We start from the raw sequence: 12227 nt of genomic DNA on the forward strand, positions 1-12227 counted from the left end.
ACAGGCGTACTTGTGGCACCTTAGAGACTAACAAATTTATTTGAGCATAAGCTTTCATGGGCTAGAACCCACTTCATCAGATGCATGGAGTGAAAATGTTTATTGGCCTAGTGGTTGCAGCATAAAAACTCTTAACAGTACCGCACAAGCAGGGATTACCTTTAGCTCTTTATTTAGATGTAAATATGAACACACTTACCCAGCCCCTGTATCTATCTCAGAAACCTGATGCCTTGCTCAGGAGGAGTTAAACAAAAACAAAAACAAAACAAAAAAGGGCAAAACCTTCCACTTTACCCTTTTTTCTTGGTTACCTTTAACATGGATTTTCACACTCCCCCCCGAAAGCCATGCTATTTCCATGAAAACAGCAGCAGAGAGTGCACAGCTTACTTTCTAGTCCTACCCATCTTCCCAGACTCCAACTGGTGAACAGCCATTTTCACTCAAAAAGGGGAACACGCCTCAGTTTCTAAACCTATTTGAATTTATTATTGAGTACAAGTCATTTAGTAGAATTATAAAAGATCTGTACATTAGAGGTATAAAAATATGAAATATGCTTTGAATCATCTTAGGTAAAACTACCATTTTTTCAAGCTTTTAAAAACATGTAACTCGCACAATTTGGCATCTTACCTTGATATCTGGTTTCATACAATGTAAAACTAGGAAACTCCCAAAAATTTAAGCTTCAGGAAGGTGACTGCATTAAAAAAAGAAAAAACACACATCCCATAGCAATGCCCCAATCACACAAGTAACCGTCAATAATTTACTAGTTTACGACACAATGGCACAATCAGACAAATTAAAAGCTTCCCTGTTCCACATGATTTACCCATTAACAAAAATAGACAAATTAGTTCCATTGAAAGATGCAGTATAGCTTTTCCTCTTCCAGTTATTAAAAAGTGGTTAACAGAAAACACTAGAAAGTTTTTTTTGTTTTTTTTAAAGGTTTGGCATGCTTTATACTTGTACCATTTAAATTTGATACCACTTTGTAGTAAAAATTAAATAAATATAAATATGTTAAATAAATATATTGTAAAAGAATAATACACATGTATTACATCAGAACCCAGCATTTCTTAATGCTATTCACACACTTAATGCTTGTCACAGCTTTAGGGCCACTGAAAAGGAATACTGCATCCTTTCAAATGTAAAGAAAATGTATATAAGCTTCACTTTGGACATCATCAATCCAGACAGACAGGAACTCAGGTTCCATTGCTTATTACTACTTTTGTTCACCAATTAAAAATGTGGTCCATAATTTCACTGTTCTTTAGAGCAATTCATATTTCAATCCCTTTCCCCCGAAGGGTCACATTGCTTCTGGCTCAGTAACTGAAGACCTTCTTAAGAAGAAAGCAAGGAACAATTCCAGCCAGACAGTTGCTGTGTCCAACACACCCCACTGGCTTCCTTTCCTACAAAGAAACTAGAAACGGACATCTGAATATGCTTCTCAAAATTATGGCATACCTCAGTTTTTAATACTGTGATCTAAGCCAAATACTGCCATTTCCTTTCTATGAACATTTGGCTGATCTCTCAAAACACCATGGCATCGAGTCTTGCATTTGTGAAGTAAATAAAACTGACCGATTTTTCCAATCGGTAATCAATAGGATGGCATTGTAGCTACCCAAGAACTGGGGACTAATATTCCAGGGTTGCACTGATTAATTAGAAATTACATTCTCTTTACAGGTTTTGGATATTTTCAGATTATTCCCTTTACAATCACTGTATTGTATCTAAGACACTGTTTCAAATGAGAATATGGCAGTAGTGCAATAGCAGGTTTGGATGGTTTGCTACAACTAAAAGGCTCCTCTTCCAGATCCTAATGCCTAGTAACGATATGGTTTCAGTCACTGTTTGATTCTGTGCAGTAAAATATACAAATTATAAAATCAAGTACAATGTAAGTATGTTCAACAGAAGAATGATGTTTACACACAATTATTTGCACTCCATTTTCACTTTCTTTCTTAAAAGCAGCCTTCGGATAACTCCACACCTTGGCTGAATGCTTTCCTGAAGTTAGCACTCATTCTTTGTGCTCCTACTGTCCTTTTCCTGCTCCAGCGCAGGACACGATATAAGGCACGTTTGGAAGCTTGGTTTCTTCAAAGAGACATTTTACTCTCTGATGATCCCACTAGTCCCTGCTAAAGGTAGGCCAATTTCACAGCCCTATGCTTGGAATGTTCATCACAGAGAAGGGAGCTCCATCCCCACCCTCTCAAATGGAAGTCTCTGCTCTGCAGAGTCCTGACTATAGTAATGCTGAAAGAGTCTTTCCCCGCTGCAGATTTGCATTGCATGGTAGGTGTGAAGGAGAAGGCGAGGGAAACGAGACGTGAAATAACATACAAAATAGTCTGGGATAGAGCCAAGCGTCTCCTGCACTTCCAGGGGCAGTTCTCTGTAATGATGTTTCTAGAAAAAAAAAAAATACAGATAAGCATTCTTTATAGGGTATTCACTTTCTTCCTCTATGCAACATACTAAAGAGATTCTCATGAACAAGAAGCAGTTTAGTGGCCAAAGAAGCCTTACTAAACGACAAGAGTCATTTTATAGTGGTGGATTGTTGGTAGTAAAGTGGAACACCACCTAAGATAAGCCAATAAAAAGCTGTTTTAGGTGGAAACCATAACATTTTAATGGAAATAGAATGTGTAACATTCAAGTTATTTAAAATGCTGTTTATACTTCTAAACAGGCATGGAGAATATGACAGGTATGGGTGGCTAAAGTTTTACATGGTACAGATTCTAAGGTGGTTTGATGCTGGGTCACACACACCCCTTTACCTTATTTCTCATCGCCCGTAGAAGATCCCGTACTGAGCCCCCTTTATAGGATCTGAATTTTCGAAGATCTGCAAAAGCAAATAGGCTGTGTTTGGTTGGTTGTTTTTAAATGAACTGATGTGTACAAAGTCCTCCAGGGAGCTGATACTTGCAGCCAAAACATGTGAAAGAGCTGTTTGTAATGTTCTGGCCAGGTAAATCAGGATTTAGTGTATTACAACCTTTTTCAAACACTAAAGGAAAAAAATGAGTGCAGGAGGCATATTGACAATGCAGAATATTGAACAGTTTGATGCATGTGTGGCCCATATGATTTTTGAACTGTATCATCTCTGCTCTTAAAAAATAAAATGTAAATACCACTAAAGCCTGGTAAATAAACAATAGAAAATAGGCCTGACATTGCTACACTCTTGTTTTTTTATGTTTTCATGCTTGTTTTAAGTCACTCAGCTCTAAAATAGGATTATATACATGGGTGTGCACACAGGTGTACCTATATGTACTTTTTAATTTAGAACAATTCAATTGCAGGCCGAGATCTCATGTAACAAATTTGAGAGCCAATGGTATTGCTGCCTTCCTGTACGTGCAGGTTAGAGATAATAGCCTGTCATTCCCTTACATTATTATGGAATATATTCTCAGTTACCTGTCTGAAGGGGAACCGTGATGTGCTCTCTCCAGTCCATTTTTACCACCTCTCTCCCTCCTCTCTCTAACTGCTTGACTATTGGACCATCTAGAGATTCTTTTTCTATTCGGTCACTCACATCCTGAAAGAAACATTCAAGTTATTTCAAATGCTGTATTTTTACTTCCAGTTCCTACCCACTCCCCACCCCCCAATTACAAACTGCCACCCTCTGCCAGATTAAAGGGTGTCCTGAAAAACGGCTGCTTGCTGCTCTGAGACAGTACAATGTAACTGGATTGAATATAGGATTGGCAGTCAGGAGCTATCTGCAAGAGTTCTTTCAACATAGAAAACCCAATACGCTCACTGGATTGAAACCCTCCAAAGGGCTGAGCATTTCCATACATGCTCTGACTAAGCATAGAACCTCACTTCTTTGTTCCTTACACTGTACATTCATCAACTGCCAATTCTGCATGCAACTATCTCAAAGACTTTAAACTTGAAGTTTTAATATAGACAATTTTGAAAACATATGGAGAATGTTTAATCCTTGACAAAATAAAAAATTGACAGACCTGAAAAAACTGGAGCTGTCTTTCTAGATCCCAGAAGAACGGGTGCTTCAGCACACAGCTGGCAGAGGGACGTTTCTGAGGATCCATGTTTATCATCTGCTCTATTAAGTCACGAGCAATTATGTCATCTAAGAGAAAAAGGGTGATTATTCCCAGACTGTCTGAAACAGTTAAAGTTGTTTTCAGTCTTTAAGAAGCCATCACGAATCCTTCAAGTTTGTCAGAGATCTAGAATTTCCAGTCAGACGCTCAGCCTACAAAAAACAGGCCAAATCCTGCCCTGATTTATACTCTGTGCAACCCATCAGAAAGTCATTGGGGTTGAACCAATACAGCAAAGAACAAAGGTCACTTCAATCTTTTGAACATCCCAGATACACATGAAATTCCTCTTAAAACTATCACAGTAAAGCTCAAGAGGGCTCAAAACTTTGCAATCACTCAACGTTATATGCTTTCGGACAGTAAAGTCAATAGTTTTAAGGGCTTCTAACTTTTTCAAAGGAGCTTCCCATATAATTATTTCAAGTGCTTGTACTTCACATTTGCAACTTTGGGGTCATGGTGATTCATAGGTCTCAGACCATTTCCACTGGTGTTCTGGAAGCTATTGAGCCCCACAGAATAAACTGTGCAGTGCTTTACATTTAACAGACTAGGAAAACATCCACGTGCTTACCATGCTTCTCTGGATTTAAGGAGTCCAGACTGTAAACACCCAGTAGAATGTTGGCTTGCCGCTGCAGGGATTTGCCAAAGGGATGGCTGCCTTCAGAAACCACATAATAGAAGACACAGCCAGCCGAAAAGATGTCCACCGTGTATGTCTGCAAATAACATATGGTTTATAAGCAACATCGCAATATAGTTTATTCAATACTTTGGCTCAACTTCACAAGTCAGTTGTGCATCTGAGAGAACAATAGAAGTTTCTACAATCAACTTCTCTCCACAATATTCAAAAGTAATTAGAACATGGCAAATCCTGCACTAAAGCCCACCTCCAAGAACATCTCCAGTCTTAAGTGACCACTTAAAGAATCCCCACTTTTCTAGTACAATTCTGTTCTATCGCTAAAGGCCACCATGAGTAAATAACTGATTTTTGGTGGCCCCTTGGGTGATCACTTTGATTTCACTATGACTACAAAATATGGTACAGGAGAATACAGCAACAGCCCACTGATCAGAAGTTCAGCCCTCAATGAGAGTTGTGTTCAGAACTTCTGAAAATTAGTCCACAGACATTTTAGTTCCAAACCAGCTTGCATGAATAGGCAACGAACTGTGGACGTAAAGGTCTGACGGCAACAACGTGACACTTGCCAATCCCACTCCATGGAACTTCTCTAACCCTCAGAACAAGAACAATTGTGACTGACTTACAGGGTTGTCTTTGCAATCTTCACTCAGCATCTCTGGAGCGATCCACCCTTCAGTGCCTGGCACCCCAGACTGACGGCTAAAACTGTGCCTGCCCACTGCCAGCTTCTTACACAGGCCGAAGTCTGAAATCATGGCTTTGACCTTGCCATGGGCATTGGGCATTGAAATTAGGATATTATGAGGTTTCAAATCCCTGTGGACTAATACAAGCACCAATTAATTAATACAAGCACCAAGAGCATTTTTAATTGTTTTATTTATTTGGAATGAAATCCTTTCACATTGCTGAAGCAGTTTTTGTTAATGTTCAGGGATCTATAGGCGTAAGTTCAAGGAACCTGCTGCCTATTCATTTGGGATGCCTATTCTACTCCATTTCCTTCAAATCTTGCAAGTTCTTGTTAGAGCCATCACCCCCTCCCCCAGGTATTCCAGAGCCATCATTCGTTATTTTCTACTTCTACAGTAGCTAAGAAGCTCAAAGCAAATACTAATATAGCAGGGAAGTATTATCCTCATTTTACAGATAGGGAAAACTGAGGCATAGCAGGGTTGTGTCACATACAAGCCTAGGGAAGAGCTGGGAACAGAAGCCAGATCTCCTGCTTCCCAGTGCTGCGCTATCATGGCCAGTCCGTGAATGGGCATCGTGGAATAGTATTGTTATTTAAAAAAGGAAAGAAAAAGAATGACTGGTCTCCACTTCTCCCAGCCACCCAGCAACAAACTACATGGCTGCCAAGGCTCCCTGCACCAGGCCGGCTTATTTTGCTTCTTAACCAATAAAACGTACATGAAATCGAAACAAAGGGCCTTCTTACCAATATTGAGAGAGTGTAGATATGCAAGACCAGATGTCGTCTGTTGCAGTAGGATAATGGGCTGTAAGCCACGGCGACTGAAGTCCTTCTGCTCCACATACTATACATTATATAAGGGAAAACAGAAAGTAAACCTAAAGCCCCAGCACGTTCCTTATACTCTGGTCTTTATACAGATCCCAGGCCACTAAAGAGCTCCCTCAACAGAGGTAAATTCTACCCAGTCTAATGAGAGCTGGCTATGCTCTTGCAAGAGCCTATCCCACAGACAAAGGGGAACTTTAAGATATCAGACTGTACTAAAATTCTACAAGCCTGTCCTGCAGACAGCCCATGTGCTGGGCCACTCCAGCATGCTTTTCAAATGAAGGACTTTTATTTACAAGGGGATCTCAAATAAAAGCGAAGGGCAATGGACTGCTCAATAGGTCAGCACAGGGAATTTTTTTCAGCCTAACATTTATTTATTTTTGCCAAAAATGCAGATTCAAGTTGGAACTTTGTACGTCTGAGTCGAATTTGCTGGTCTGGGTCAAACTCCACCCCCACCCGAAAAAATAATTCAGAAAAAATCCAAGTGTTTGAGTTTCGACATTTTCAAAACATAACATTTTGATTTTTCAATTCAAAATGCCCGTTTAGAATTTTACTGCAACTTTATTTTTAAAAAGATTAACTTCCTCCCTCCCCTCCACTGAAATGAAATGAAACTTTCTGTTTTGGGTTTCACTCAACTAAATTTCCTCCCCCCCACCCCAGTCTGGGTACCAAAGCAAAGCTGGGTACCAGCTATTTGTACATACTCATAGAGGTATGAAGTGACCGTTGTGATCTTCTAGTCTGACCTGCATAGCACAGGCCACAGAACTTCCCCAAAATAATTCCTGGAGCAGATCTTTTTGACAAACAGCCAATCATGATTTAAAATTGTTGATGATGGAGAATCCCACATGACCCTTGGTAAAGTATTCCAATGGCTAATTATTCTCACCATTAAAAACGTATACCATATTTCCAGTGTGAATCTGTGGCATCAACTTCAAGCCATTGGATCGTTTTATACCTTTCTCTGCTAGATTAAAAGACCATTCTTAAATAGCTGTTCCCCACATGGATACTTATGCACTGTCATCAGCTCACCCTTTAATTTTCTCTTTGTTAAGCTAAATGGATCGAGCTCTTCGAGTCTATCACTATACGGCATGTTTTCTAATCCTTTAATCATTCTTGTGGCTCTTCTTTGAACCTTCTCTAATTTATCAACATCATTCTTGAATTTTGGACAACAGTCCTGGATGCGGTTTTCCAGCAGCAGTTACATCAATGGCAAATATAATGGTAAAATAACTTGTCTATTCCTACTTGAGAGTCCCCTTTTTATGTATCCCCGGATCACATTAGCTGTTTTGACCCAGCGTTATGCTGGGAACTCATGTTCAACCAGGACCCCCAAATCTTTTCCAGAATCACTGCTTCGCATGAAGTCCCCATTCTGTAAGTATGGCTACAGTCTTTATTCCTAGGTGTATACATTTATCCATATTAGAATGCATATTGTTTGCTTGCACCTAGTTTACCAAGTGACCCAGATTGCTCTGAATCAGTGACATCTCCTCTTCATTATTTACCAATCCCCCAATTTTTGTGTCATCTGAAAACGTAATCAGTCATGACTTTCATGTTTTCTTCTAGGTCATTGACAAAAATGTTGAATAGCATAGGGCCAAGGACAAATTCCTGCAAGATCTGACTGAAAAAACACCCACTCGAAGATAATTTCAAATTACATTTTGAGATCTATTTGTTAGCCAATTTTTAATCCATTTAATGTATGCCAAGTTAATTTTACATTGTTCTAATTTTTAATCACAATGTGGTGTGGGTACCTGTGATCCTAAGCAACCAAGTCAAATGCTTTACAGAAGTCTAAGTTTATTACGTCAATACTATTGCCTTTATCAACCATACTTGTAATTTCATCCAAAAAAAAATGAAGTTAGTTTGACAGGACCTATTTTCCTTAAGCTCATGTTGATTTGCATTAATTACATCATCCTCTTTTAATTCTTTATTAATTGAGTCCAATATCAGGAGCTCCATTATCTTTCCTGGGATCAATGTCAGGCTGACAGGCCTATAATTATCAAGCCATCCCATTTACTATTTTTAAAAACTGGCACAGCATTAGCTTTCTACTCTACAGCTCAGTATTAAATCTCTTATTTCCACAGTGAGAGCCCAAGATAGCTGGGGCTTTTACTCGTCAGTTTCCCTAATGGCCTGGTTTTTAAAGGAATATCATTCTTTTTATGTTTTATCCTAGCTCAGAGAACCCTTTCAACAGGAATTTAACTCTGTGTAAATGCTGCTCATTAGCACTGCCCAGTAGAGGCTGAAAGTAGGTAGGCCAAGGTGTCCAGTGCCTTACTCACATCAGGGTAAGCAAAGCCGCTGCCTCAGCTCCCCGCAAAAAGCTTTCCTTAGCACATGCGCCACCTGCACACTCATGCTGCTGTGCTTCTTTAAAAGGCGGCTCTCAGGACAAGCTAAGGCCTTAAGAAGCAATATTTTAGAGAGGCTCCTAGTGAGGGGCAGCAGATGCCTTACACATGGTGGGAGATACAGAGAGACTGAGGAGGAGCCTTTTTCAAGAACATATATAGAAAGTTCAATAGTCCCTTCTCTTATATCATAGACCTGGGGAGGGCTGGGAAGCCAAATGGCAGGAACACACAGCAAACGGGGCAAAGGAATGTTGTCTGGGCAGCAGAAAGTCAGGGAGGAGGAGGGGTAAGAAAAAGTTTTCTTGTTCTGTTTTACCACCAGGGCATTGGCAGGCACTGTGACACTGATGCCATATCCCTTCTCTTTATTACAGTTGCTGATTACAAGATAGAAGGAAAACAGCAATTGTGTGTAGCCCGTGAGGCTGTATCCTTTGCTTCTGTGATACCAGAGTATTACAGTAAATTGGGCTGTCTCAGATTCACCCTGGACTGTGATAACACTAAAGGGATGATGATGATACGAGGAGGAAAGCCTCTTAACTACACAGATACCAACGACTACGTTGTAAAAATAAATAACCAATTACAGATGGTAATTTGGATAACATCAGAAACGTTGTCTGCATATGACAGGTGCCTGAACTGCAGATTCAGAGCAGAGCTAAGAATTTGACATTGAGAAGCCTTTCACAGCCTGTGTTTTCTCTCTGCGTTTTCCCGACAACAAAAGCTCTTTGCTTTAGCAATCTTTTAGGTTTGTAAGTGACCCGTTACCTCCTGTAAGGTGGCAGCACAGAGCTCTATGGCAATGTACTGAAACTGCCTGTCCTTCTCAGTGCAGAAATATCGGATCACGTTGGGGTGCTCATCCGACTCACGCAGCAGCTGCACCTCACGGTCAGCAAAGCTGAAGCATTCGGGGAGAATTCTTTTCACCGCCACATCTCTGTTATCAAATGTCCCTCTGTAGACAGTGAACCATACAGCAGAGAAACCTCTTTGAGTCAATCTGTGCACTGAGATAAGTGGGTTACATGGAACACACTTCACACAGATAGATTAATAAAGCACTTCTCCAGTGTTGGACAAGGTGCCTCTGTTCAATGCTTTCATTTCAAACAAACATTTACAAATGACAACATAACCCTGGATTTTTGTTAGTGAAGGGACACTGCAGAAAAGTGCCTCCCACCCCACACCGCTTACTTTTAAAAGTTCCATGGTAACGTTTCCATTCATATTAGACCATAAGAATTTTTTTTAAAAATACTCAAAAAAATAGTGGGGCATTAATTGGGCTCTAAAATCAAATGCACATATTGTCTTGTACCTGTAAACAATTGTTCCTTCAGCTCCATGTCCCAGCACGTCTTTCGGGCTAAATGAAATCTTGCCGACCATTACTATGCGCGTGTCCTCATCTGAACAAAAGCAAGCAGCAAAAGGATTAATTTAAGGCAGATTTTAAAAGTCAGCACTTTGCAGTTGCATTTCCATATGGAGTTGGTATGTAAAACCTTCTCTTTCAAGTTTAAATGCACAACACTGAGAACTAAGGAAGAGGGAGGGAGGAGATCTAGGGCCAGATTTCAAAACTATATATAAATTGCTAACAAGTTTTTGCACAGGCAGATTTGGGCATGCAAACTGCACCTGTGCATACAGCTTGGGTGTCTGGACACCAGACTATCCAATTCACAAATTCAAACATTCTGTGTAAAGATCAGGACAGCCCCAGTGGGGCTGGAGCCCTTTTGAATTTTGGCTCTTACGACACAAAAGGTCATGGCTGGGGACATACATGAGACAAGTAGCTTTTAGGAGACAAGAAGCTCATTCCAGTTTTTAAAATGCTTATGTGATGTGGCGTTGGGGGAAGGTGCTGAACTGACAGCGCTGGAGAGTGAGTGCAATGCAGGCACTGTACCGCCCTGGTGGTGGAACTTACTTCCCTGGATGGACCAGAGACAACATGCAGAGGGGAGGGGAGTCCAGTTTCCATAGTCCACTCAATTCTTGGCTTCAATTAATGCCAATACAACAATTTTTTAAAAATAAGCTCAATTTTTCTGCATTAGGGTCTGGACTGAGGCCACCAACCCATTTCAAATATGCCAGTGAGCACATGGGCTATGAGCAGTTCAGTACTGCACTCCTGACCCAGGCAAACCTTCTAGTGAAGTCAGTGGTAGGATTAAGCCTAAAATGACAAAAACTTGTGGTCAGCATTGAAAAAAGAATTTGAAAAGTCACCTCTTACTAGAAGAGCTCAAGAATAAGGATGGAGAGAATATACCCAACTGGTGCACGTGAATCCCAAAAATCAGGATTCAAGACCAGATGCCTTTCTAGGAGATGCTCTAGCTCAGCCAGAAGTCATGGGCTTGCTGCAGGAATCAAAGGGGAGGGAAGTTCTCTGGCCTGTGTTATACAACAGGAGGTCACAAATCAATGGTTCCTTCAGGTCTTAATCTATGAAATATTGTCAATATCCTACTTTTGTCGTCCCCTACCCCTTGTTGTACTTTGTTACCTTTGGCATTGGGGGAAATGTTATGAATGTTCTGATTTTAATTCTTTTTGGGACACACTACGAAAGAAGTTAGATTAATGTTACCTCCCTCTTCCTGCTCAGTGGAGAGACATCTCCCAGTGTCAGAGCCAGAAAGGTTGGAATACGCTGAATGGTTTGATGCTTTGGGAGACACGTTGGGTGTGCTGGTGGCTGAACTCTCCGTCCGCACATAGGAGGTGTCCAAAAAGTCTGTCTCTGGGGGGAGATCGCTGGGGGCACTGAAGGGCAGTTGCTGTTGCTGCGTACTCTTCAGGAGGAAAGAGAGATGGTCTTAACGCCACACCAATGAACGAATAAAAATCTCAACAGACATGCCGACGAGAAGGCACGTCCATGACTCAGCATCCAGAAAGGGCAGATTCTACTGTCCTCTGAGTGAAAACCTTCTCATTGCCAGATCCTAACTTATTTCTGGTAGTGCAATTAAAGAGTCTCTACCTTGTTATACATTTTTAAAGCATGGCTGATAACTCAGGCCAGTTGTTTGTTATAGCAAAAAATGCCATTAGCCTGAAGTTTATTTTCCCATAGAAAAGCATCTTTAGACTGGATAGCTATCATTAAACAGTAAAAATACAGGGCCTGATCCAAAGCCCAGTGAAATGTATGGGGGATCTTCTGGTAAATTCAATGGTCTTTGGATAATGAACAAAATAAAGAGAGCAAAACACAAACAAAAACACACACAAACACACACACACACACACACACTCTCTCTCTCTCTCTCTTTCTCTGGGCAAAAATCCATGGGAGAGTCTTGCAGGTGGAATAGGAAAAGTCTCGAGTGTAACGGTGTGTGTCAGATTGCACACCTGTGAGTTATCACAGTGATAATCGTTACTACTGATAGCTAATGGAGAAAGCAGAATTGCCCTTCTTTTATGAAGTC

At 40.6% G+C, this 12227-nt stretch overlaps 1 protein-coding gene across 3 annotated transcripts in view; it reads right to left on the reverse strand.

The window, feature by feature from the left end:
* Positions 1-465: 465 nt before the first annotated feature.
* The window catches only part of ERN1 (endoplasmic reticulum to nucleus signaling 1), a 56561-nt gene continuing 44799 nt past the window's right edge, over positions 466-12227 (reverse strand). For 2 of the 3 annotated variants that reach the window (XM_050920767.1, XM_050920768.1), the window contains exons 13-22: positions 11381-11585; positions 10094-10184; positions 9538-9772; positions 6257-6356; positions 5436-5635; positions 4729-4876; positions 4050-4177; positions 3487-3610; positions 2835-2902; positions 466-2457 (exon numbers count right to left, since the gene is read on the reverse strand). In XM_050920767.1, coding sequence (XP_050776724.1) covers positions 2230-2457; positions 2835-2902; positions 3487-3610; positions 4050-4177; positions 4729-4876; positions 5436-5635; positions 6257-6356; positions 9538-9772; positions 10094-10184; positions 11381-11585 — 1527 coding nt within the window. In that variant the 3' untranslated portion in view covers positions 466-2229. The remainder of the gene's footprint in view (positions 2458-2834; positions 2903-3486; positions 3611-4049; positions 4178-4728; positions 4877-5435; positions 5636-6256; positions 6357-9537; positions 9773-10093; positions 10185-11380; positions 11586-12227) is intronic. The other variant, XM_050920769.1, reaches the window with a different exon arrangement.

This window comes from Gopherus flavomarginatus, chromosome 12 (assembly GCF_025201925.1).
Source record: "Gopherus flavomarginatus isolate rGopFla2 chromosome 12, rGopFla2.mat.asm, whole genome shotgun sequence".
Classification (NCBI taxonomy): Eukaryota; Metazoa; Chordata; order Testudines; family Testudinidae; genus Gopherus; species Gopherus flavomarginatus.